At 34.0% G+C, this 21,843-nt stretch overlaps 6 protein-coding genes and 2 long non-coding RNA genes across 9 annotated transcripts; 4 read left to right on the top strand and 4 right to left on the bottom strand.

Moving 5' to 3' along the window:
- The first annotated feature begins 1,164 nt into the window (after nucleotides 1–1,164).
- Nucleotides 1,165–2,576, top strand: LOC9321888 (UDP-glycosyltransferase 85A2). The gene is made up of 2 exons (XM_021032972.1): nucleotides 1,165–1,602; nucleotides 2,256–2,576. The coding sequence occupies exons 1-2, from the start codon at nucleotides 1,167–1,169 to the stop codon at nucleotides 2,462–2,464; spliced, it is 645 nt and encodes a 214-aa protein (XP_020888631.1). The 5' UTR covers nucleotides 1,165–1,166; the 3' UTR covers nucleotides 2,465–2,576.
- A 189-nt stretch (nucleotides 2,577–2,765) lies between these two features.
- LOC110230343 lies at nucleotides 2,766–3,913 on the bottom strand. The gene is made up of 2 exons (XR_002333448.1): nucleotides 3,841–3,913; nucleotides 2,766–3,726 (listed from the first exon to the last, which is right to left on the bottom strand). It is a non-coding gene; the product is annotated as an uncharacterized LOC110230343 (long non-coding RNA).
- A 999-nt stretch (nucleotides 3,914–4,912) lies between these two features.
- On the top strand, nucleotides 4,913–6,969 carry LOC110230107 (UDP-glycosyltransferase 85A1-like). Its single transcript, XM_021032099.1, has 2 exons — nucleotides 4,913–5,947; nucleotides 6,869–6,969. Exons 1-2 carry the CDS (start codon nucleotides 5,218–5,220, stop codon nucleotides 6,967–6,969), a joined length of 831 nt encoding a protein of 276 aa, XP_020887758.1. The 5' UTR covers nucleotides 4,913–5,217.
- A 1,042-nt stretch (nucleotides 6,970–8,011) lies between these two features.
- LOC110230414 lies at nucleotides 8,012–9,167 on the bottom strand. Its single transcript, XR_002333521.1, has 2 exons — nucleotides 8,323–9,167; nucleotides 8,012–8,217 (listed from the first exon to the last, which is right to left on the bottom strand). It is a non-coding gene; the product is annotated as an uncharacterized LOC110230414 (long non-coding RNA).
- A 1,022-nt stretch (nucleotides 9,168–10,189) lies between these two features.
- On the top strand, nucleotides 10,190–12,436 carry LOC9321887 (vacuolar protein sorting-associated protein 2 homolog 1). Its single transcript, XM_002885775.2, has 5 exons — nucleotides 10,190–10,436; nucleotides 10,773–10,903; nucleotides 11,292–11,396; nucleotides 11,489–11,749; nucleotides 12,088–12,436. Exons 1-5 carry the CDS (start codon nucleotides 10,397–10,399, stop codon nucleotides 12,226–12,228), a joined length of 678 nt encoding a protein of 225 aa, XP_002885821.1. The 5' UTR covers nucleotides 10,190–10,396; the 3' UTR covers nucleotides 12,229–12,436.
- Nucleotides 12,437–12,550: 114 nt separating this feature from the next.
- Nucleotides 12,551–13,263, top strand: LOC9319806. Its single transcript, XM_002885774.2, has one exon. It carries the CDS (start codon nucleotides 12,774–12,776, stop codon nucleotides 13,122–13,124), a length of 351 nt encoding a protein of 116 aa, XP_002885820.1. The 5' UTR covers nucleotides 12,551–12,773; the 3' UTR covers nucleotides 13,125–13,263.
- Nucleotides 13,264–13,274: 11 nt separating this feature from the next.
- On the bottom strand, nucleotides 13,275–16,244 carry LOC9319805 (replication protein A 70 kDa DNA-binding subunit A). 2 transcript variants are annotated; one of them, XM_002883692.2, is made up of 3 exons: nucleotides 16,133–16,244; nucleotides 15,740–16,046; nucleotides 13,275–15,023 (listed from the first exon to the last, which is right to left on the bottom strand). In XM_002883692.2, exons 2-3 carry the CDS (start codon nucleotides 16,009–16,011, stop codon nucleotides 13,373–13,375), a joined length of 1,923 nt encoding a protein of 640 aa, XP_002883738.1. In that variant the 5' UTR covers nucleotides 16,012–16,046; nucleotides 16,133–16,244; the 3' UTR covers nucleotides 13,275–13,372. The 2 variants fall into 2 exon arrangements, with proteins under 2 accessions (XP_002883738.1, XP_020888860.1); XM_021033201.1 differs by lacking the exon at nucleotides 16,133–16,244 and having other exon boundaries at nucleotides 13,275–15,211; nucleotides 15,740–15,827.
- Nucleotides 16,245–17,820: 1,576 nt separating this feature from the next.
- Nucleotides 17,821–20,022, bottom strand: LOC9321886 (protein ELF4-LIKE 3). The gene is made up of 2 exons (XM_002883691.2): nucleotides 19,788–20,022; nucleotides 17,821–18,366 (listed from the first exon to the last, which is right to left on the bottom strand). Exon 2 carries the CDS (start codon nucleotides 18,358–18,360, stop codon nucleotides 18,031–18,033), a length of 330 nt encoding a protein of 109 aa, XP_002883737.1. The 5' UTR covers nucleotides 18,361–18,366; nucleotides 19,788–20,022; the 3' UTR covers nucleotides 17,821–18,030.
- Nucleotides 20,023–21,843: the final 1,821 nt, after the last annotated feature.

Raw genomic sequence — 21,843 nt, 5'->3', positions numbered from 1 at the left:
TTTGGCTTTGGGCTAAACACTATAATACTTAAAAAAAAATTCTACCAAACAAAAAAATAACACTTCAAATTTTTGGATCTGAAGTTTCTAGCGCTTAGGTGAATTTTTCATCTAAGTATTGGCGGAATAAGTGATTTTCGCTTCTGATTTGGTGATTTTTTTTCTTAGCATTGTTTCAGTACTATTATATAGTAATCAAAAATAAAATTCATCTATCATAACAGTTACGAAAAATGAGCTATCGTCATATGCTATCAATGTAGATATTTCTTGTAGTGTTAGGTTCAATAGAAACACACAAAACCCTTTTACAATTGGCTTGACTTACTTGCTTTCTGTTTCATATCTTGAATACTTGCAATCACACTGAGATTGGATTGATAACCTAATATATTACAATGGCATGTGTATTAGGAATTGATACTTCCTGAGTAAAAAATCATACTATCATGTATCGTGTTCCGTTCAGTTTAAGTGAGTCATAAAGCTTTTTCACAACTTGTTCCTCACGCCAACTTTATTTGAAGACTTGAGTTTGCGGATATGAAGGGGCACCTATCTTCCTTTACCGAGCAGGTCACCAGCCTCCATGAACATCTTTGTTAGGAACACTGGTGACCACCTAGATACATTAGCAAAAGAGCATGGTTCACGATTCCTAACCGGAAGTGAGGTGTGTACAATCCTTTTCAGTAACATCTTTAGTCACCAATCAAAGCATCGACATTTGAGTAACATCAAAAAAGTAAAGACAAACGTATGAATTATAACCAAAAACTTTATTTTTCCTAAAGTGGTTCACTTTCTATGTCATTCATCAATTTGTAAATGCTTTGGTTGACATAAGTACTCTTTATTAACCATGTCATCAAAAATATCATATTATTTGAAAATATCGACGTGGCTCATGGCAAGTATGGACATGTGACGTAGATTTGTCAACAACCACAACGTGCAAGAAACAAAACAAACATTTGTTCCTATAAATTTGCGTATGTCAAAGCTTAGGCCAATGCAAAATCACATTTCTTCTTTACAGAAAAACACACACGCACACACAATTGTCTTGACGAATAGAGAAAGAAATGGAATCTCATGTCGTTTATAACGAACAGAAACCCCACGTAGTTTGCGTGCCTTATCCGGCTCAAGGCCACATCAACCCTATGCTGAAACTGGCTAAAATCCTTTACGTCAGAGGCTTTCACGTCACCTTCGTCAACACCATCTACAACCACAACCGTCTTCTTAGATCCCGTGGCCCAAACGCCCTCGATGGGCTTCCTTCGTTCCGTTTCGAGTCCATCCCTGACGGTTTACCAGAGACGAACGTGGACGCCACGCAAGACATCAGTGCCTTGTGCGACGCTGTCAAGAAGAACTGTCTCACTCCATTTAAGGAGCTTCTCCGGCGGATTAACTCCCAACAGAACGTTCCTCCGGTGAGCTGCATTGTGTCAGATGGTACAATGAGCTTTACCCTTGACGCTGCGGAGGAGCTTGGTGTACCGGAGGTTCTTTTCTGGACCACAAGTGCTTGTGGCTTCATGGCTTATCTACACTTTCATCTCTTCATCGAGAAGGGTCTGTGTCCATTAAAAGGTACATGTTAGTGATATAATTGACGTTATAATACTAAGTTTAACCTAAAAAAGCTTTAGGTACGTACCACGACTAGGGTAAGAGCATGTGCAATGGTAAGAGACCCATTGAGTCTCTCACTAATTTAATTTGTGTAAAGGTTTATTTTTGTGTGGGTTCCAATTTTTGTTCATGATCTTTGAAACCTAAAATGCATAAACATGGAAACTTGATCTTTTAACAACAAAAAAAAAAACATGGAAACTTGATGACGACCAAGAAAAAAGAGAAAAAGATAACGAAATTTTCAAAACGAAATGCGAAAAAATCCTTGGAGATGATTTAAAAAAATAAAAATAAATCACGCTTAAACATTAATATAATTAGGCCAATATCATTCCTACCAAAAAGCAATTAGGCCAATATCATTATCGAGGCCACTGTCTTTCGGTCATATGAATGCAATTAGGCCACTATCATTATCGAGGCAACAACTGTCTTTAGGCCAATCCCTTCGGACTTTGAAGTTATTCTATTGATGTCGTGTCCAATATTGAATCATATAGACATATATATATGTATATATATATATATGCTTATGTAAATGTCAAATTTTGTGTCATGCGTTTTTTACTAGAGACTGAACAAATAAATAATGGTGATGGATTTGGCAGATGAAAGTTACTTGACGAAGGAGTACTTAGATACAGTTATAGATTGGATACCGTCTATGAAGAATCTAACACTAAAGGATATTCCTAGCTTCATTCGCACCACTAATCCTGATGACATTATGGTTAACTACGCCCTCCGTGAGACCGAGCGAGCCATGGAGTTAACTTCATTTGTAAAACTGATGTTAACTTTAACGTCAAAAGTCTAACGATAGTTTTGTTGATTTTTAGTGTCAGTTATACAATGATTTAAAACCGACGTAATGTGCATTTACCAATTACAGTTTTTTTTTTTTTTGGACAAACAATTATTACAGTTTTCTTTATTACAGTTTTCTTTATTATGATTTTTTGTCCACAATACAGTTTTTTTTTTTTTTATTGAATAAAACAAATTTTAGTTAAAAATTTTAAACGACAATAGACTCAATAGTAAAAAATCATATATTATATATTAAGGACAAGACATAATTGTCACAAAATAATAAAAGAACACATTATCTTTTGGGATTTTTGCCAAATGTACCACTTTTTTCCAATTTCTTTCAAAATCTACCACATTCCTATCCTTCTTTCAAATCATACCACATTTACATGCAAAGTTACCATTTTGCCCTTACTACTTCACAATATCCACTTTTTCTATTCCCTATTAATCTCTCATCCCTCGAGATCTGTGCACTTTAACCCCACATCATTATCCCCCTCAGAGAAACACAAAACACTTTCGTCTCTCTCTCACTTTCCCTTTCTCTTTCTTCTTCAGATCTTGTCTCATAATAAACGCTTTCGTTTTGTCTCTAGCTCTTGTCCCCGATTGAAAATTCTCTGTTGCGTCTAGATCTTGTCCCCGATTTCATCAGCTTGCTCTATTATCATGAATCCCAGATGATATGGTTTTACCAGCCTGCAGAGATCTGGATTTACTCGGGGACAACATCTCTTAATTATCCATCGCCAGATGGTGTGGTTTTACCAGCCAGATATCTGGATTAACTCGGGGACAACTTGATCTTTATTTTATTCTGCCAGAGAGCCGAAGACGAAGATCTGGATTTACTCGGGGACAACTTCGTTTTACCAGACAGGGACGAAAACGGTTACCAATGTGCCAGGAGAGAGACAAAAAGGACGACATAAATTTTGTAAACGTGCAGCATTAAATGCAGACTGCTCCCTCCTGTCCCAAGTTGTCCCTTTCTCTGACACACTTCTCTCTCCATCAAGGGCAATTTCGTCCGGCTTTAAGCATGTGGCATTGAAATGTGGTACATTTCAAAAGATTTTTCCAAATGTGGTACTAAGCCTAAACTTTCTCTGAAAAGTGGTACCCAATCTAATTTTCCCTTATCTTTTTAATGTTTAGAAAATAAATGAAAATTACAAGAAATTTGTTTGATGTATAAAAATAAGAAATTGTCTTCTTCTCACCCAACGGCTCCAGAGAATGAGAAGCACATCTGACCTGAAACTTTTGGAAGAAACTACTAGCCAAGAGATCAACTAATATAACACCAACGTTGGTTTCATTCTTTCTTGAATCCTAGGCAATAAAATTGCAGGGGAGATAGGAGAAGAAACTTACTTTACTCCGGAGGGCAAAGTAGAATCCTGAGTTGGTGCGTTGATGGAAAGAGCCTCCATCTCTGACAATGGATCAGTTTCCAAAAATCAAAACACAAAAACAAAAAATGACTCAAATTTTGAAACTTTTTGCAGAAAGAAGTCAAAGATAAGTAACACCTTATCCTATCCTCTCTATGTATCTCTCTATGTATATTGTTTCGTTTCCAAGCTCTTTTTTTTTCTTTGACTTACTTACACACACTTATTTTCATTGTCCCCGGATTAAACTCATATCTCAGTATCAGACTTATCAGACTTAAAAACAGTCTTAAACTCATATCTCAGTATCATTATCAAACATTATGCAATTTGTTGTTATTCATACCTATTGTAGTTTGTCCCAAGTACTGCCAATTCATCTACCTCTGTGAAGTGTAAAATGTGTCGTTGCTTTTCTTAATGATCAAACAAAACATATCACTGCCAAAACCAGATGATAAATCAATCAAAACAAGACCAGATTGTGATTGTAATCGATTCAATGATTCATTGGAACAAGTCCATATGCTTCTTCAAGATCCTCAAAGATTATACTCTCAACTTATTGAGGTAGTAGAACACAAAGACTCGAATCAGTCTTGGCTAGAATCAACTCCTTACTCTAGATCCACATTGTCTGTGCAGATCGAACAAATCATCTCTTAAACTCAGGTCCGTGAATTCATCTATGGGAAGTTCCTCTATACAAATTGAGAGCATCTACTTCGAAACTCAATCACTGACATTGGAATCGAGCAACCAATTTTCTCTTAAAAGGACCGATGATTTCAAGCACTGACATTTCAATTTTCCGCAGCAAACTATCATGATTCTCCATTATCATAAGTCAATGTCCGATAACCTAACGGCGAATATCTCCGATCATGTTTCCAAGTTAGAATCAATACCTGATTTGGTGGTTTCGACGAGCTTCGATGCTCTTGTTTCGTCTAAATCTGGTTACAGAGATCATCGATTTTGGATCTGCTTCTCCGCCTCTGAGCTTGAATCCAAATGGATATTGAAATCAAAGAATCAGAACTCCACCACAACGACGATAGGCTTAGATAGAGAACCTCGTAAATGGAAGAGATCATAAGCGATCGGAAAGTTTTGTTACTAGAAACAATTAGTTTCTAGATAAATGAAAAAAAATCGAAGTATTAATAAGTGACGCAAATGATTAAGTCGGTTTCTTAAGTCACGCAAAATACTTCTCTAATTGAAAGTTTAACGTCGGATTACTAATTGACTTCAATATACCGACGTTAACCGGCGTCTTTCTTGTAGTGCCAAGCACGCTTCTGCTATCATTCTAAACACATTTGATGATCTTGAACATGATGTCATCCAGTCTATGCAATCCATTTTACCTCCCGTTTATTCAATTGGACCACTTCATCTGATAATGAACCAGGAGATTGATGAAAATAGTGATGTAGGAAAGATAGGATCAAATCTATGGAAAGAGGAGATGGATTGTTTAGATTGGCTTGATACTAAAACTCGAAACAGCGTTGTTTATGTCAACTTTGGGAGCATAACGGTAATGAGCGCAAAGCATCTTGTAGAGTTTGCTTGGGGATTGGCGGGATGTGGGAAAGAATTTTTATGGGTGATTAGGCCAGATTTAGTAGTGGGAGAGGAGGCGGTAGTTCCCCCGGATTTTTTAACTGAGAAAGTAGACCGGAGAATGCTAGCAAATTGGTGTCCTCAAGAGAAAGTTCTTTCTCATCCCTCGATCGGAGTGTTCTTAACACATAGTGGATGGAACTCGACGTTGGAAAGTCTTTCATGCGGAGTTCCAATGGTTTGTTTGCCGTTTTTCGCAGAGCAACAAACGAATTGTAAATTCTGTTGTGACGAATGGGAGGTGGGTATGGAGATTGGTGAAGATGTGAGGAGGGAAGAGATTGAGACAGTGGTTAAAGAGTTGATAGATGGAGAGAAGGGAAAGAAAATGAGAGAGAAGGCAGAAGAGTGGCGACGCTTGGCGAAGGAAGCAACGGATCATAAGCATGGTTCCTCGATTGTGAATTTGGACAGAGATCTGAGTAATCTAAATAATAATAATAATCCGAATAAATGTCTTCTACCGTTGTGTTTTTTTATTGTAATTCTTCGTAAGATATATATATATTTTGATATTTAATAATTTAAAATTTACCTTTAACGGTTATGTCTTTTCAAAAGGTTACATATATTCATTTAGAGTTGTGTCTTGTCATTATGCTTTATTCGTGTTTTTCACCACAACTCTTCTTTCCAATAGTTGTATCTTTTACAAACAATTATGTCTATTTAAAGTTTAAACGTTCATGCCTTTTAACTCTATATATATTTTTATTATATAATAATAATAACAATCTGTATTAATTTCTTCTACGATTGCATTTTTTTATCGTAACTCTTCGTAAAATATATATTTTAATTTTTGATAATTTGAAATATATTTTTGACGGTTGTGTCTTTTCCGAAAGTTGTATCTGTTCATTTAGAGTTGTGTCTTTCGCTATGCTTTATTCGTGTTTTTCATCACAACTCTCTGTTCCAATAGTTTTCTTTAACAAACAGTTCAAATCTATTTAAACGTTCTTCTTAGATAATTACCAACATTTTATTATTTTTGACACTGATTTTTCCGGTTTAAGATTAATCCAAAAAAATTGAATTTCGTAACCAACATTATTAATTATATATTCTCTAAACTATTTTTAACATACATTATTTAAAGTTTAAAGAATTCCTATAATTCTTGATATGACTAAATATTTTTGAAATGATCAATGATGTAGAAATTTTAGTCAGTTGTAGATATATCTTCTATGGTAGCATATATTTTTATACGGTTGCGTCTTTTTATCATATCTATTAATTTTCATGTAAATTAATCGTAATATCAATGGAATATTACGTTGTACATGCATGAAAATGAATCATAATTTTACATGGTAAGTCAAACCCTAAGATTTTGAAAACCTATCATTGTTTAATTTTTATGTCTTTAGTCATACGGGACATTAAGCAACTGATCCAGCACTTTGTGGAGGTGATGTTCACATTCACTTATCGAGAAGGAAACGGAGTGGCCGATAGAGTAGCGAGGTAATATCTTTCTTTTATGAAATATGATCCTAAGTTGTATTCTATAGTGTTAATGTGGATTAAAAATCTCGTGGAGCTAGAAAAGCGTAGGTACTCTAGTTCTAAGGTTTGATTCTCAAAGAATGCAATTCTTATAGATTATTAATGCAAATTTTATCGAAGTTCCAAACTAGTATATATAGTACTTTTTTGTATGATGAGTATCACTTACCAGCTTACATTAGCATACTTAGCTTATGTTAATAGTTAGATAAGCTTATGTTAATAGTTAGATAAGCTTATGTTAGCATATGATTAGATATGTATATAAAGAAACTATACTCTACATTGTTATTAGTTTATTGATTTGTAAATTCATATAGGATTTGAAAATCTTTATTAATTATGAAATTAAGACATATGAATTTTGAAATAATATGTGTTTACTCATGAATTTGAATATTTCTATTTTACTATTTAAAATCCATTCAAATCTATTTTAAACATAATTTATATTTTGAAATCCAATAACAAATGACTAAACGAATAACATAGGATTTTAATGAGTATTTATAAATCATAAAACCAATAACACATAATTTTAGTTAAGATTTTAAAATCAATAATTGAATAAAAAATGATTTTTGTTTAAATTTATAAATTCTTATAAATGCATGAACCAATAACCCCTCGTTACTAATTAATGAGAAAATCTGATTATATCTTAACACTTCTTTCTCTCTAAACTTCGAGTTTGTTACTAACTAGTGTTAAGACCCGTGCCTTGCACGGGTTTTATTTATTTTGTTTGTTAATTAGCAATTAGTTGATATTATAAATATAATTTATGTATAAATAAAAAGAAAATTAAAATATTAACATATAATATTAGTATATCTATATATACAAAGATTGATTAAAATAATGTAAGATGAAATAAATATGAGAAATTTCAATTTATAGTGGAAGATCTTTTCCATACATAAATTGATCGATTGGTAAAATAAAGGACGGACAAAAATTAAAAGAAATAAACGTATATGAATACTTTATTGTTAGATAGATAATTTTAAAAGTAATATTGAATAGTCTGGTAAATTAAATGTTTCTTACAAAAACACAAGTTTTTAAGCCTTCTTACAAAACGCAAGTTGAGTACTTACATAGTTAGATTACACCCAAAAAAAAACAAATAGAGAGATCAATCAAATGCTCATAAGATCGATGATCAAATGGAATTGGCCATGATCTAGTTCTTGACCATGCAAGGCTCCTGAGTAGAAATAGTTTCCATATTATAAAAGTGGACATGAAATCAAGAAAGAATGTTAAGGATATATGGAGAATTATACAGTTCGTGTTTATTAGTGAAACTAACCTCAGCTAGAATCCAACTCAGGCTCTTCATGACCCGATGCATTGCACATGATAATAGACTGATGCAATAGATATGAAGATGTTTAAGTTAGCCATAGTTAAGCAGATTAGCCATAGCTTCGTTCCTGACACAAGACAACATTAAAATATAATAAGGAATTGGAATTACAATTGCAAGTAGTTGGGGACGAAAATTAAAAAGGAAAAAAGAGAGATTGGAAAATTTGTTAGTCAAGTCATTGAAAAAAGAAAATCCAAAGATTTGAAGACGATGGAAGAAACCTAGAATTGGTAGCAAAAAATTGATTATAAGCTAAATTGTATATTCGCAGATGTTCAAACTCCATTGAATTTTGAAAAGACGATTGACGGTTACTCTTGTGTTCGATAAAGTCCTTTAATGGTGATCCTTGACTAATTTCGTTATAAATCTGTTTTGTAGAACCTACAAAAAAAAAGATACAGTAAAAAAAACTTGGTAATTAAAAATCAAAATTCAAGAAGAAAATAAAAGATCAATCCGTTTGAAATTGCAACCATTGAATCAAAAGTAAAACTTGTTTCTGTAAAGGCGCATTGGATGACAATATGGATTTACATGAACTTTTATCTGCATCAATCTAGTGGTAGGTGGAGGAACGGTTGCATTGAAAAGGATCGTGGGAAATGTCGGCTTGAGTAACGCAAACATTGGTGAGAATCCAATGCCCCGAAAACCCAAGGGTAGATTTTTGCTTTAATAATTGTTTTTATAATATTTGAATAGAAGTAAATATCCTGAAGCAGTTTCCGTGATCAAGTGAAAATTTTATAAGTCACTCTTTGTCAAATCCCATAAATCGTGGAATAAGGGATTGAGGAAACTTTCTTTTAAGTTTTAATTGATATAAAAATTAATTAAGAAGAAAAGAACCGAGAGAAAAAATAGAAAAGTAAAAGTAAAGAATTTAAGATTTATGACACGTGGCAGATGGAGAATGCTGCAGTTTTTGTTAAATTGACCGTTGGTTTAGTAGAAGTAGATGTAGAAGACTTTGTTACTTTGGTTAATGAAAAGTACTTGTTAAGCAAAAAATAATATTACAGAATCGAGCAATAGATACACATGACAAACAACATCCTAGTATGACAAAAAGAAAGGCGTATTTAGTATTTACTATTTAGGGGTTCAAAATAATAATAAAATGGAACAATTCTTGGGTTCACCGTAGTGGTGAATCCAAGTATTCACCCCTTTTAATTTTAACCAATCATTATGCCATATCATATAACATTAAATAGAGATTAAAAATTAAACAAACAAATAAAATAAAATTATTAATAAAAAAAAAAATTAGTTACATGCTCGCCGTCTTCCTTTTAGTTTTTTTGACATCATACGGTGGCCATTTTTTCCTTCCATCTATCATTCGTAACATCAAGTATTATGGTGTCTTGGATTTATTCTTGACAATGATGCATGCTTCATTTGACTTGAAGAAAAAATTGTCTTCTCAGGCTCCATCATATCCTGTTTTTCAAAAAGGAACATGTACGAAAAAAAATGAACAAATCAGAAAGAGAAACACAAGCAATAATAATGTTTTTTGAAACACAAGCAAAAAATTGAACAGGTCAGATTAGCGAGAAAGATGGAAGGAAAAGATGGCGACGACCGTATGATGTCAAAAACCTAAAAAAAAGACGGGGAGGCTGCAACTAAATAATATGTTCGTTAATAATTTTATTTTTTAATTTATTTTATTTGTTTGTTTAATTTAATCTCTATTTAATATTATATGACATGACATAATAATTGGCTAAAACTAAAGATGGTGAATACTAGGGGTGAACCCAAGAATTGTTCGTAAAAGTGGTCTTGGATGTTAATTATGAGAAAGATTGGTGCTATACTTGATATTAAATAAACTTCTCAAGAAAAGCAAGAAAAGAAAAATCATTCCTTTACGCGTTTCGCATCGAAAGGAAGCTTCGTCTCTTGTATATTTTTTCCAGTCCGATCAAAGGTTTTGCTAATTCGTCGGCTTAATTTCGTTCAAGCTTCTGCAAATTCCCAGATTTGGTATTGAAGAATCATGATGAATTCAATCTTCGGAAAGCGAAAAACTCCCGCAGGTTCTTCTTCTCTTTTGTATCTCTCGATTTCGTCTCTTGTTGGATCTCGATTTCTTTGTGAAATATTCCTGGCCAGTGATTGCATCAACAACTACCGTCAATTCGATGATCGCATCTTTTGATCTTGTAGTTTTTGGAATTGAAATTGGGTCCAATTAGGTTTAATGTGCTGATTCTGAGGATAATTGGATGATGTTGTTGAATTTATATAGCATTCGATTGGTTTGAAGATTATGAGATGAATTGTGTCCATGTCGATTAGTGTGCATTGTTTTGTTAGCTTAAGAGTGATTTTAGATCATGTATAGCTCGTGTAAAATGATTTGTTGGTTGCAGAACTTCTGCGGGAAAACAAGCGGATGCTCGATAAGTCTATCAGGGAGATAGAGAGGGAGAGACAAGGCCTTCAAACACAAGAAAAGAAACTCATTAACGAGATTAAAAAGACCGCAAAGCAGGGCCAGATGGTTTGTTTCTCTTTCGTATTGATTGCCTACTTTCTTCATTACCATTGTGTAGGCAGTTAAAACGATATGTCGAGGTTGAATGACTAGCTGAATTATATACTGCTCCTTGTCTGTTTATAGGTATCAGATTTGTTTATGCCGTATCCCTCTGTAATTCCTGTATCACTAAATGATTACAGTGATCTTAAAAGTAGGATTCTGACTAGTTTGGAAAATTCTTTGCAAGGGGTTGGTACAAACTAATAGATTATATAACGGTGGATGCTTTAGAAAAACTACAACGTAATTAGTCCTCACCAACAGATTATTAATACTGAATAGATTGTGTTCTTTTGCAGTTGGACATTTTCTGTAAATTGACTATCATTTGTTGGTTACTTTCTCACAGGGAGCCGTTAAAGTGATGGCAAAGGATCTTATCAGAACGCGGCACCAGATTGAGAAATTTTACAAGCTTAAATCCCAACTTCAAGGTGTATCTCTCAGGATCCAGGTATGCTTTATTTTACCGAAAGTCGAATGAAATAGTATTAGACGCTATACTTGTTTCCTGCAAGGCAATAAACTTGCACTTTGTTATTTCAGACTCTGAAATCTACACAAGCGATGGGTGAGGCGATGAAAGGTGTGACTAAAGCAATGGGGCAAATGAACAGGCAGATGAACCTGCCATCTCTGCAGAAAATCATGCAAGAATTTGAGAGGCAGAACGAGAAAATGGAGATGGTGTCTGAGGTGATGGGAGATGCTATTGATGATGCTTTGGAAGGAGATGAGGAAGAAGAAGAGACTGAAGATCTTGTTAGCCAAGTCCTTGACGAGATCGGTATCGACATCAACCAGGAGGTAAAACATCAAAATCTTATCTACCATTCACTTGTAAATCTGGATAACTGAAACAATCTAACCCGAATCCAAAAAAACCCTATCTGAAAACTGTATACTTGTCAGATATCCAATAAACTGAAACCAATCCGAACCGAAATGGAAAAAAAACTTACCATAGCTTAAAGTCCCTTAAAATATCTGGCTAAGAACTGAAACCAATACTGCTTCCACATCAGATTCGGTTTTACATCGGTTACCATACTTTCCAAAACCGAAAACCATATTTAACATTCCTAGTTCTATTTTTTCAACTATGAGGTACGTAACTTGATTTGACCGGTTTATCTATGTTTCAGCTGGTGAATGCTCCATCTGGTGCGGTAGCTGTACCAGCCGCAAAGAACAAGGTGGTGCAAGCTGAAGCGACCGGAGCTGAGGACAGCGGAGGTATAGATAGTGACCTTCAAGCAAGGTTGGACAACCTTCGAAAAATGTGAAGCCTTCCCGGTTTCTGTATCATATTATTACTGAGGCTGATCACTTTTCAACTTCAAAGGCAAATGTTGCAAACGATATGTTAACGTTTTGGGGGTGCGTTTGTAATAATTTCATAATTTGAGCCCTAAATTATAAACCGATTATTGTTCAAACACTTTGTATATAACCAACTTAAGGGTGTGAGAATTGAGAACCAAAATTGTTAGATGATCTTAAATCTTAAAATTTTCCAAATCAAATCGAACCGAAACTATACACCTCTCAACTCGGTTTTGTCAATTATCGAACCGGACTTGATGTGCGATATTTTGATCACGCCCAATAGCAACCACAGTAATCTCAAACGAAGATAACGTTATCTATCCAATAAGCCATTAGGAAGCTCAGAAGCTGCCACGTAAGACTCATATCTCACATCTCCAATCTCCGAACCTCACTTACCTCAAACCTTCCTTCTCAAATACCATTCTCACCAGAAACTTCACACATTTCGAAAGAGAATCCCACAAGATCAATCTAGAGAGACCAAAAGAGATCGGAAGAGATGGCTTCTACCTCCGCGATGTCATTGGTCACACCACTTTGCCAGACCCGTTCGTCGCCTTTCCTCAAGCCATTACCTCTGAAACCATCCAAGGCTTTGGTTGCAACAGGAGGCAGAGCACAGAGGCTTCAAGTTAAGGCGCTCAAGATGGACAAGGCATTAACCGGAATCTCCGCAGCTGCTCTTACCGCTTCGATGGTGATCCCGGAGATAGCTGAAGCTGCTGGTTCTGGAATCTCTCCTTCCCTCAAGAATTTCTTGCTTAGCATTGCTTCTGGTGGCCTTGTCCTCACCGTCATCATTGGTGTCGTCGTTGGCGTCTCCAACTTTGACCCTGTCAAGAGAACCTAAGAACTACATATCTTTCTTACATCATTATTGTAATCTGTTCTCCTTCTGTGTATTCGTTTAATGTTGCAGCAATGAACTTTTGGATAAAAGTAAAACTTGTTGTTTCCTGAATTCGAAAAACGAATGAGATTTGACATCATAACGCTAAGCTTCATTGAATCAAGATTCAATAGAATTCATCAATTCATAATATAGTCGTGTACTAAACTGGGCTTGATATTCTGAGTTAATTGAAATCTCTCCCTGTTTTACCTTACGAGCAAATCAAGCATGTATTTACTCTCTGATGTATAATTCATCTTATCCACCTTCACAACAGTCATCTTCACTCTTTGTTCATCCCCATACGATTCCTCTTTGATCTTTAGCTTCAACATGTACTGATGAAACAGTCTGTCTCTAACAATCTCTGCGAACTCTTCCTCCTTCTCCAATTCGTATTTCAATGCGTAAAGCTTCTTAGCCGGACATCCCATGATTTCTTCTCCCGTTTCTTGAAACGCGGTTATCCAAGTCAACCCAGTGTGGTCTTGTATCTGCACCTGAAGAAGGTATCTGTAGTCGCATTCATCAGACTCTTGGTTGCACCGGTCACAAAGCCACCTGTTTGTTCCAGACCGTGTTACCTTCTTGTTGCATTGTTTATCTCCGATCATCAAAGGACAAGCTGTGTAACAGAAGCTATCTGTTTTGATGAATGATATGGTTGCTTTCACAGTGATCCAGTCAGGCTTATCTGATCTTCCAAGACCTTCCTCTTTGATCTGAGAAACACTTTTTCTTATCTCGTTCCTGGAAACACCTCCAGGCATAGTGTCCCTGGAGATGGAGAAGGAAGCAGTGTCTTTTCCCCCGTGATCGAACCAGGTTCGTAGTTTATGAGCTTCAGGGAAATCTGGATTTATGAAGAGCTGTGTTGAAGATATTGTCCCCACTGATTTCCCGCTGAAGTCGCTTACTTTTCCAGCTTTTATTGCTAAAACCGGGTGAAAAGCTGAATCAACCATCTCTTCCAGTTGCCGACCATCTCGATTACAGAATTCTCCCCATAGCGTTACCTCTACAGCTTTTCCCGATTCATCCTTCAGATTCAGGATTCGCCTATGGGTTTCCATCCCGTTCTTTCTCAAGATTGGCACTGAGGGGTTCACAGAAGTCACAACTCCAATGACATCGAGTATGGTATTGTTCTCGGCGTTCTCAATGTCACTTATAGGACGGAAGGAGAACTGCTGCCTTGGTATGGAGCCATCTTCATCAGGGCAAAGCTCCACAGTCGATGTTGACTCCAAGAAAATTTCCCATTCATTCTTTAAGTGGTTGTAATTTTTCTGTGCAGGCTTCAAACTTCCCTTTGAAATCAAATATACCTTACCAACCTCAGTAACGTCATAGAATCGGTCAGCAACAGCATTAAAGCAGGTAACCCGAATTTCCCCTCCATCAGAGTCAAGCAGATCAAACGAGTAAACCTTTCCGTCTCCTTTTGCATTGTTATATCGTCTGATATCTCCTTTCGCAGTTACTCTAGCCTTAATAGCCCACCGACCTTGGTATGGATTGAGAGCAGCAATAGGGATGACTCGAGCTGGAGCCTCGTTCTTCATTATGGGTCCATGATTTCTGTAGCTTGCAGGCGGTTGATATGAAGGTTGAACAGATGGCCTGAAACTTGGAGTACTGTTGGCTGGATTTTGAATGTTTACGCCCCTGGGAGGTGCTCTATTAACAGAATGCTGAGCCGTTGGTTCATTAAAAACAACCCTGTTCGGAGGCGGTATATTACCCACAGCTGAAAGCGGCTTCTGGGCTTCTGTATCTGTTTCTCCAAATATTGTGGGGTTCCCGATGGTTTCAGAATGTGGTACTATTGTCTCCATATTCAGCACCACAATAAGCCTGTACACAGTATGAATAGAGGCATAAGAAAATCACAATCAAAGAGAGCAAAACTCCTCCAAATATGGCATGTTCAACCAAGCAAATGTGTAAATATATTTCCTACAAAAGCACTCAATAAAATCGTCTCAATTTCATCCCTGAAAGTTGTCCAGAACATCTGCCTCCCAACCATTATATACCAAGACCTACAAAGACAACAACACAAATCTTTGGCACAAGTAAATTTTAACCAAAAGCATTCACCAATACAACAAACCTCATTGAAACATCTCTACCAAAAGCGAAGCTATCATTGCTTTTGCAAACTCATTGTAACAAATACCTTACACATACTAACCAAATACAGAATTAGGAATGCTCAATAACATAACCAGACATTTACTTTCGGTATCAAGGCACAGTATGAGAAACTTGGTACATCACAGAATCAGAAAGTTGTATCCAATGCCAAAACTAGTGTACAGATATTGTTCTCATACCAAACTAAAGATGAGATTACCAAACAAAATCGTCCAACAAAAACACATAGACTAACATTTTTCCCCTTGATACAAAATCAGTAACACCTATCAAGCCTCCGAGTGCCACTTACTGAACTAAAAATCCAAATACTATTCCACCAAACAACAAATCAGAGATCAGAAACTATGCAATTCAACACAATGGTGGTCGAAAATATTCTAGATCTAACGAGAGAGAAAATGGAAAATTACTTGCGGCCTTTAACATCGCTGCAAATGTAATCAATCAGCTGAACGATGGATCCTTTCTCAACTTGTCCTGATTTGACTCGATCATTAAGCTGAACCGCGACCATAGCATGTTGAGCTGAAACACCATCGGAAATGAGGAAACGATACCTCTCTTGGCTTCTCTCTTGACTTCTTCCTATCATTTTGATTTCTAAAACCTGTAGCAACGGCTTCAAATTCACGTCGCCGTCGTTTATCGCCGTGATTGCGTTCGGAGTCAAACTCACCGGCATGATGAATGATGATTTCTAGATCCCGGCGCGAAACCCTAGAAAATTGAAAAATCGATAAACCGGAGAAGAAATTAGGAAAAATTCTACGGAGAAATGGAGCGTGAGGAAGACGAGATTTGACCTAGACGGTGGTGGTGACTGACTGGTGAGAGATTCCTCTGAAAGCTTTGCTGAATTTTGCGGGAGAAGCTTAAAGATGTTGTTTTGGGTCGTAAACAGTTTATGGGGATTTTTCAATTTTGAATTTTTGGCTTGACAATTCTAAAATTACCAATTTGCCCTGGACTCGTAACTGTGACCGACTTACATGTAGAGTAATGTAGCGGCGATGACGCAAAAATCCGGGAATTAGAACAAGAAATTCTCTATATTTTTTGTTTTCTTTTTTAGATTTTGTGCTAAAAAACTTCTAACTCGCCATTTTTGCAACTTTATTCTTTATCTTCGAAAAATACAGATTAATCATACAAAATTTAAAATAATACGCAATATAACCTTTATTCGCTACCGTTAAGTTCGTAAAATTTTGATAAATAGTATGTCAAATCGAAGCCCTCGCGATGAAGAGTTCAACTCTACTTTTAGAATTTAAAAAAACTAATGTATGTGACTGAATAAACGTTTATAATATAGATATAAGGGTTATATTGCCTATTATTTTGGACTTCGTATGATTAATCTGCATTTTCGGAGATGGAAAACCCTTTTTTATCAAAGTAATTATATTTTTTTTATTTTGTCAAAGGAAATTCTCTATATTTTTTTTCTTTATTAAGGAATAGCGGGTTTTTTTCGTTAAATTATATAGAGACATAAATTTTTAAAAAAAAACCTAGATCATCCTCCCACATTAGCTTTCTAATTGTATACCTCAAAGATGTCACAACAGCATTTTATCAAATATTTTTTAAAAAAAAAGTGTCACAACAACTACTTATACATATTTTTCCTTTAATCACAAAAAAAAAAACAGCTTATACATATTTAGACAAACGTTTTGGAAGAAAATTATGAATAACGTTTTGGAGAAAAATTATGAAATTTGATGCTACATTAGTGAAATGAATTATTTGTTTCTATGAAGTCGATAATTATAGGTGTCACACCGTGTAACATAATCTTGCTTCTTGTTTTTGGAATTCAAATCATCTATTTCACATAAATTTTTAATCCAGAAAACGTAATTTTTCTATCTTTATGCATGTTAGTGTGTGGATCGATTTTCTTCTATTTTCATAGGAGAAGATAAAAGTTAACTTCTCTCCCATACGAATAAGAAATACAAATTTATATGGTTTCACTTAGTTTAGTATCTTTTGTCGTTTAAGTAACTTTAAAATTAATAATGCTAAACTTTAGAAAAATATGTTCACCGCCATGTTTCTAACTCTTATTAGTGTCTTTTGTCCAAAGTCAGCTTTCAACCATTCAAATAATAGGAGATAGAAGATAGGAGATACGATGAAGGGTCTCAACTTTGGCTCCAAGCTAGCCATTAAATATCTTTAGTCTTTCAATTAAAATAGATTTATTTTTTAAAAACAAAATTATAATTGTTGTAAAAACGTTATTTTTTCTTTGAATATAATTAATTATTACATTAAAATATATACAAACTCTTAATTTGTGTTCTACTTCCAAATTAGTTTATGTTTATGGTCTACCTATGAAATTGTCCCTAAAATCACCGGCTAAAATTATTAATAAACTTATCTTTTTATTAGAGTACTGTCTTTTATCTTTTACCTCTAAATCTTATTTTTCAGTTACAATCACCAATTATCGCCAATCACTTGAGAAAGGAGATAATGGAGACAACTGATAAGGAATAAACTGTTGACATTTGACAACAAAGTAAAACCAGATAGTACAGAATAATAGAAATCTGCCTCTATTACCACGAACTTTAACTTTCTTTTAGGTGCACAAAAAAATAAACTTTCTTTTAATTTAGCCCACCTTAAAAACTAATTTTGCAGAAACAACCCCGAATCTTTAGTAAACTTAAATTCATTCATTTTAAGCAGGCCTGATTCTCATGTGACCTCCTCCTCCTGCTGAGTCTCCTTCAGAAGAAGCTTCCATGGATTTTGAAAAGTTGTTGGAAAGATCGACATAAAGATGAGCAACCCTTCTCACATTATTGTTCAATTCTCGGATCAAACCAACGTTTCGTCCGAGGTTGTCCGGGATTTTGGACTCATGGTTTTGGTTTATCTCGTTTATAAGCAATCTGTTGTGGTCCAATATGTTTTGCACTTGAACAAAACTTTTCTCAAACGTTTGAAGAATCTTCCCATCCATTTGAACTCCATTTCCCATCATCCTAGAAGTTGTGTCTCTCTCCATTATTTTCTGGTGATCAAACAAATTCAAGGGTTATCACTTATGAGAAAAGATTTATATTTTGATGATGCAAAATAAAACCATGTGATATTTTATCACTTTGTGTCGTTGTGTAGATGATGTATGATTATCATGTGCAGACAAAAATAACGCATTAGACTAATTCTACAAAGAGCAACTTTTCTTGGCTTTTGTAACATATATATAAAAAGCTTAAACCAAACAAAAAAAAAACTCTTATTTAAAGATAATATAACATTTTGTCCATGAAGTTTAGTTTATTTAAATAAAAAAACCAAAACAATATGAACAAAAAAATGATGTGTGTTTTTTGCCAAATAAAATGAGATTTTGTTTTTTTTTTTTAATATAAAAATGGTGGACCATTTGAGACTATAGGAAAAAAAAAGAGTAGCAAAAAGGATCTGTGATTTTTATTTTTGGGACCAAAAAAAGAATCTGATGACCCAAAGTTAGCAGTCAATGCGCAGAGAGGATGAGACATTTGTGGGTTCTGCTACTTGCTTCAGACAATCCTCATTACTATTCACAACCCATCAAACCATGAAAACAGAACTACCATTTAATTTAATTAATACATTTTCATTTTCAGGACTACCATTCAATTAAAATATATTTTAATACATAGAGACATTATCTAATTATAATTTAATCACGGCCATTTTTGATAGCTGATGATAGTTTTCAAGCTCTAAACTTTAATTATTGAAGGAAATAATTTAACTGAATATGTATGTATTTAGTTATGTAAAAAAAAAAGTCTTTATTCGATTAGACATTTAAGTAATTATTTAAAACATAGTATATGTTATTGGATCAAAGGTAAGTAATCATTTTTTCAAGATACTTTACATTCTAGAGTTATTCAATTTTATTTAATCATTGATGCTTTTTAGTCATAAATCATGAAATTTTTGGTAATGTATTTCTCGAAGAAAAAAACTAATAAAAGTTTCAGTTCATAAAAAAAGAATAAATGTAAGTAATGTATTTTTTTGGTAATGGATTTTAACCCACTTCCATTATTTCTTAAAAAGTTTATCTTTTAGAGAGTTTTTTTTTTAAGTTGTAGCCTAGAGTAAATGTTTCGCATCTGAAACTGAAAAAATCAAACATTTTTCTTCACTCATAACTCTTTTTGGGTTTTGTTTTAAGAAACAAATTCAACAATAAAAGTAAAAAAGAAAAAGAAAACAAACAAAAGGCTAAGAACAAATCAACAAATATAAAAACAGTAACAAACTCATATAATCTTCAAAAGAAAAGTCTTAAAACTGAACTTATTAAGCTAAAATACTCATAAATCACAATGATAAACAATGAATCTTTCTTAAATAAAAAAAAAAAACAAAAAAAAAACAATGAAGAATCGTAATTATGAGCAGAAAAAGAGAGAAGATTTACGATACCTGCAAAACAACAGTCTTATATGATATAGAGAAAGACAGAAACAGAGAAGAGAGACAAAGAACACCGATCGGAATCTCTTCGACAAAAGTTTCTGCTTTGTCTTTTATATAACTCTTAGATTTTATTTTCTCGGAAACTCAGATTTTCTTTCTCTTTCTCTCGAAGAGAGAGATGAGAGGAAAGAGAAGAATGAGATTTGACAGTCACGCAAAAGAGGACCCTCACTGTCTTAAAGATGGAATATATATCCAACTTCTTCTAGTTTATTTCAGATTCTTAACACTTCCTTTTTCTTTTCTTTTTTAGTTTTATTTTTTTGTATTTATATATGATATATTAGATGCGATTGATAACACGAAGGGGTATAAATTTTTGGGTAATATTACTAACTAGCCAAATTTGACACATAAATTAAAAAACTAGCAGAGATAAAATTTTCTGTTGGAAAACAGCATGGACCCACCTTATATGAAGATGTGAAATAACAAAACCATCCTCTGTTTGTTTTGAGATCTACAGTAGGCGACATTGTTTCGTGATATTTTTCAAAATAGCACGTAAGATCTAAATTTCACATGTTATATTTAACTAAAAGACATGCTATTTAAAAAAACGTAGTGAATTTTTAAGAAAAAACATTGTTACGGAAAAATTAAACTTGAATAGAATCTTTTTATAAAGAAATAACATGTGATTTTAATAAAAACCGTGAATTACTAGAAAATAAGAATCTTTTTTTAAAATAAATCACATGTAATCATAATAAAAAAACGTGTATTACTACAAAATAACATGATAGAGAAAGATATTAAACTAAATAGAGTGTTTTTTCAAAGAAATAACATGTGATCTTAATAAAAACCGTGAATTACTAGAGAATAAAAATCTTTTTTTTAAAGAAATCACATGTGATCATAATAAAAAACGTGTATTACTACAAAATAACATGATAGAGAAAGATATTAAACTGAATAGAGTGTTTTTTCAAAAAATACCATGTGTTCTTTATAAATAATGTGTAATACCGGAAAATAATATGATAAAAAGAGATATATTATTCTATCACATGTAATTCGAGAAAAAAACATGTTATAAAGGGCATGTATGTAATTACACGTGCTTTCCAACATCAAACAGACAAGGTACTGTAACTCATGACTATTTTCTTAATTATCCTCAAAAATTTGGCTATTTTGTGCATATTCTCTAGATTTTTAGCGTTACATAGAAACGAAAAGAGATACATAAACGGTAAAAGATAGTTGTACATAAAAATTAGAAAGTAGTTATTTACAATGAAATAAAGAAATTTTAGCTTTCTTCTATCTATTGTTTTGTAATTATTTACGTATCACTAACTAGTCTCTATATGTTAATAACCTTGTACTGCTTTGTATTACTAATCAGATCCAAGATTTTTTTTAGTATCACATTTAATCCTAATTTTTGATTGGGTCACAATGAACAACGAAAGTGATACGTCTCATATTGCAGCAATACGGAGTTACCAATTAAATTATATGTTCTGATCCTTGTTCTAAAAAGCGTCCGCCTAGACGGCGCCTAGCCCTTTTTTTTTTTTTTTTACATTTTTTTTTTTATCTAAAATTCAAAACATCCCACTTATATTCATAGTTTGTATAAAAATCATAAGTTTGACCTTAAATTCTTGTTTTCATGTGTTTAATGCAATTTTAAAAACAAGATTATATAAATTTCTTATTTATAATGGATTAATATGTTTTAAAAACATTAAATAGCCCTAAAACTAATCCCCGATTAATCCCCGTGTAATCTCCGATTTCTTTGCTAGGCGCTAGCCGCTAGGCGCACCCTCACCGCCCGACTAGCGCCTAGCGATTTTTTGAACACGGGTTATGATTGGTAATCTCGTCCTGCTACAAGAGAAGGGGTACAATTTTCATTATAACCAATCACGTATCAAAAATGATATAAAAAATTCTCTAACTTTTTTTAAGGCTCATTCTATCCCTTGTTTGAAAAATCGCTAGGCGCTAGTCGGGCGTTCGGCATGGACCTAGCGATTAATCGGAA

This window comes from Arabidopsis lyrata (genome assembly GCF_000004255.2).
Source record: "Arabidopsis lyrata subsp. lyrata unplaced genomic scaffold ARALYscaffold_3, whole genome shotgun sequence".
Lineage (NCBI taxonomy): Eukaryota > Viridiplantae > Streptophyta > Magnoliopsida > Brassicales > Brassicaceae > Arabidopsis > Arabidopsis lyrata.
This window is presented reverse-complemented; position numbering and strand designations above follow the sequence as displayed.

Coding starts and splice junctions, on each gene's coding strand:
- LOC9321888 (XM_021032972.1), top strand. CDS start 1,167: ATGCTGAAACTGGCTAAAATCCTTTACGTCAGAGGCTTTCACGTCACC. Junction 1,603..2,255: donor GGGTCTGTGTCCATTAAAAG/GTACATGTTAGT, acceptor TGGATTTGGCAG/ATGAAAGTTACTTGACGAAG.
- LOC110230107 (XM_021032099.1), top strand. CDS start 5,218: ATGCAATCCATTTTACCTCCCGTTTATTCAATTGGACCACTTCATCTG. Junction 5,948..6,868: donor TAATAATAATCCGAATAAAT/GTCTTCTACCGT, acceptor TTATGTCTTTAG/TCATACGGGACATTAAGCAA.
- LOC9321887 (XM_002885775.2), top strand. CDS start 10,397: ATGATGAATTCAATCTTCGGAAAGCGAAAAACTCCCGCAG. Junction 10,437..10,772: donor AAAGCGAAAAACTCCCGCAG/GTTCTTCTTCTC, acceptor TGTTGGTTGCAG/AACTTCTGCGGGAAAACAAG. Junction 11,750..12,087: donor GTATCGACATCAACCAGGAG/GTAAAACATCAA, acceptor TCTATGTTTCAG/CTGGTGAATGCTCCATCTGG.
- LOC9319806 (XM_002885774.2), top strand. CDS start 12,774: ATGGCTTCTACCTCCGCGATGTCATTGGTCACACCACTTTGCCAGACC.
- LOC9319805 (XM_002883692.2), bottom strand. CDS start 16,011: ATGCCGGTGAGTTTGACTCCGAACGCAATCACGGCGATAAACGACGGC. Junction 15,024..15,739: donor AGCGATGTTAAAGGCCGCAA/GTAATTTTCCAT, acceptor TACTGTGTACAG/GCTTATTGTGGTGCTGAATA.
- LOC9321886 (XM_002883691.2), bottom strand. CDS start 18,360: ATGGAGAGAGACACAACTTCTAGGATGATGGGAAATGGAGTTCAAATG.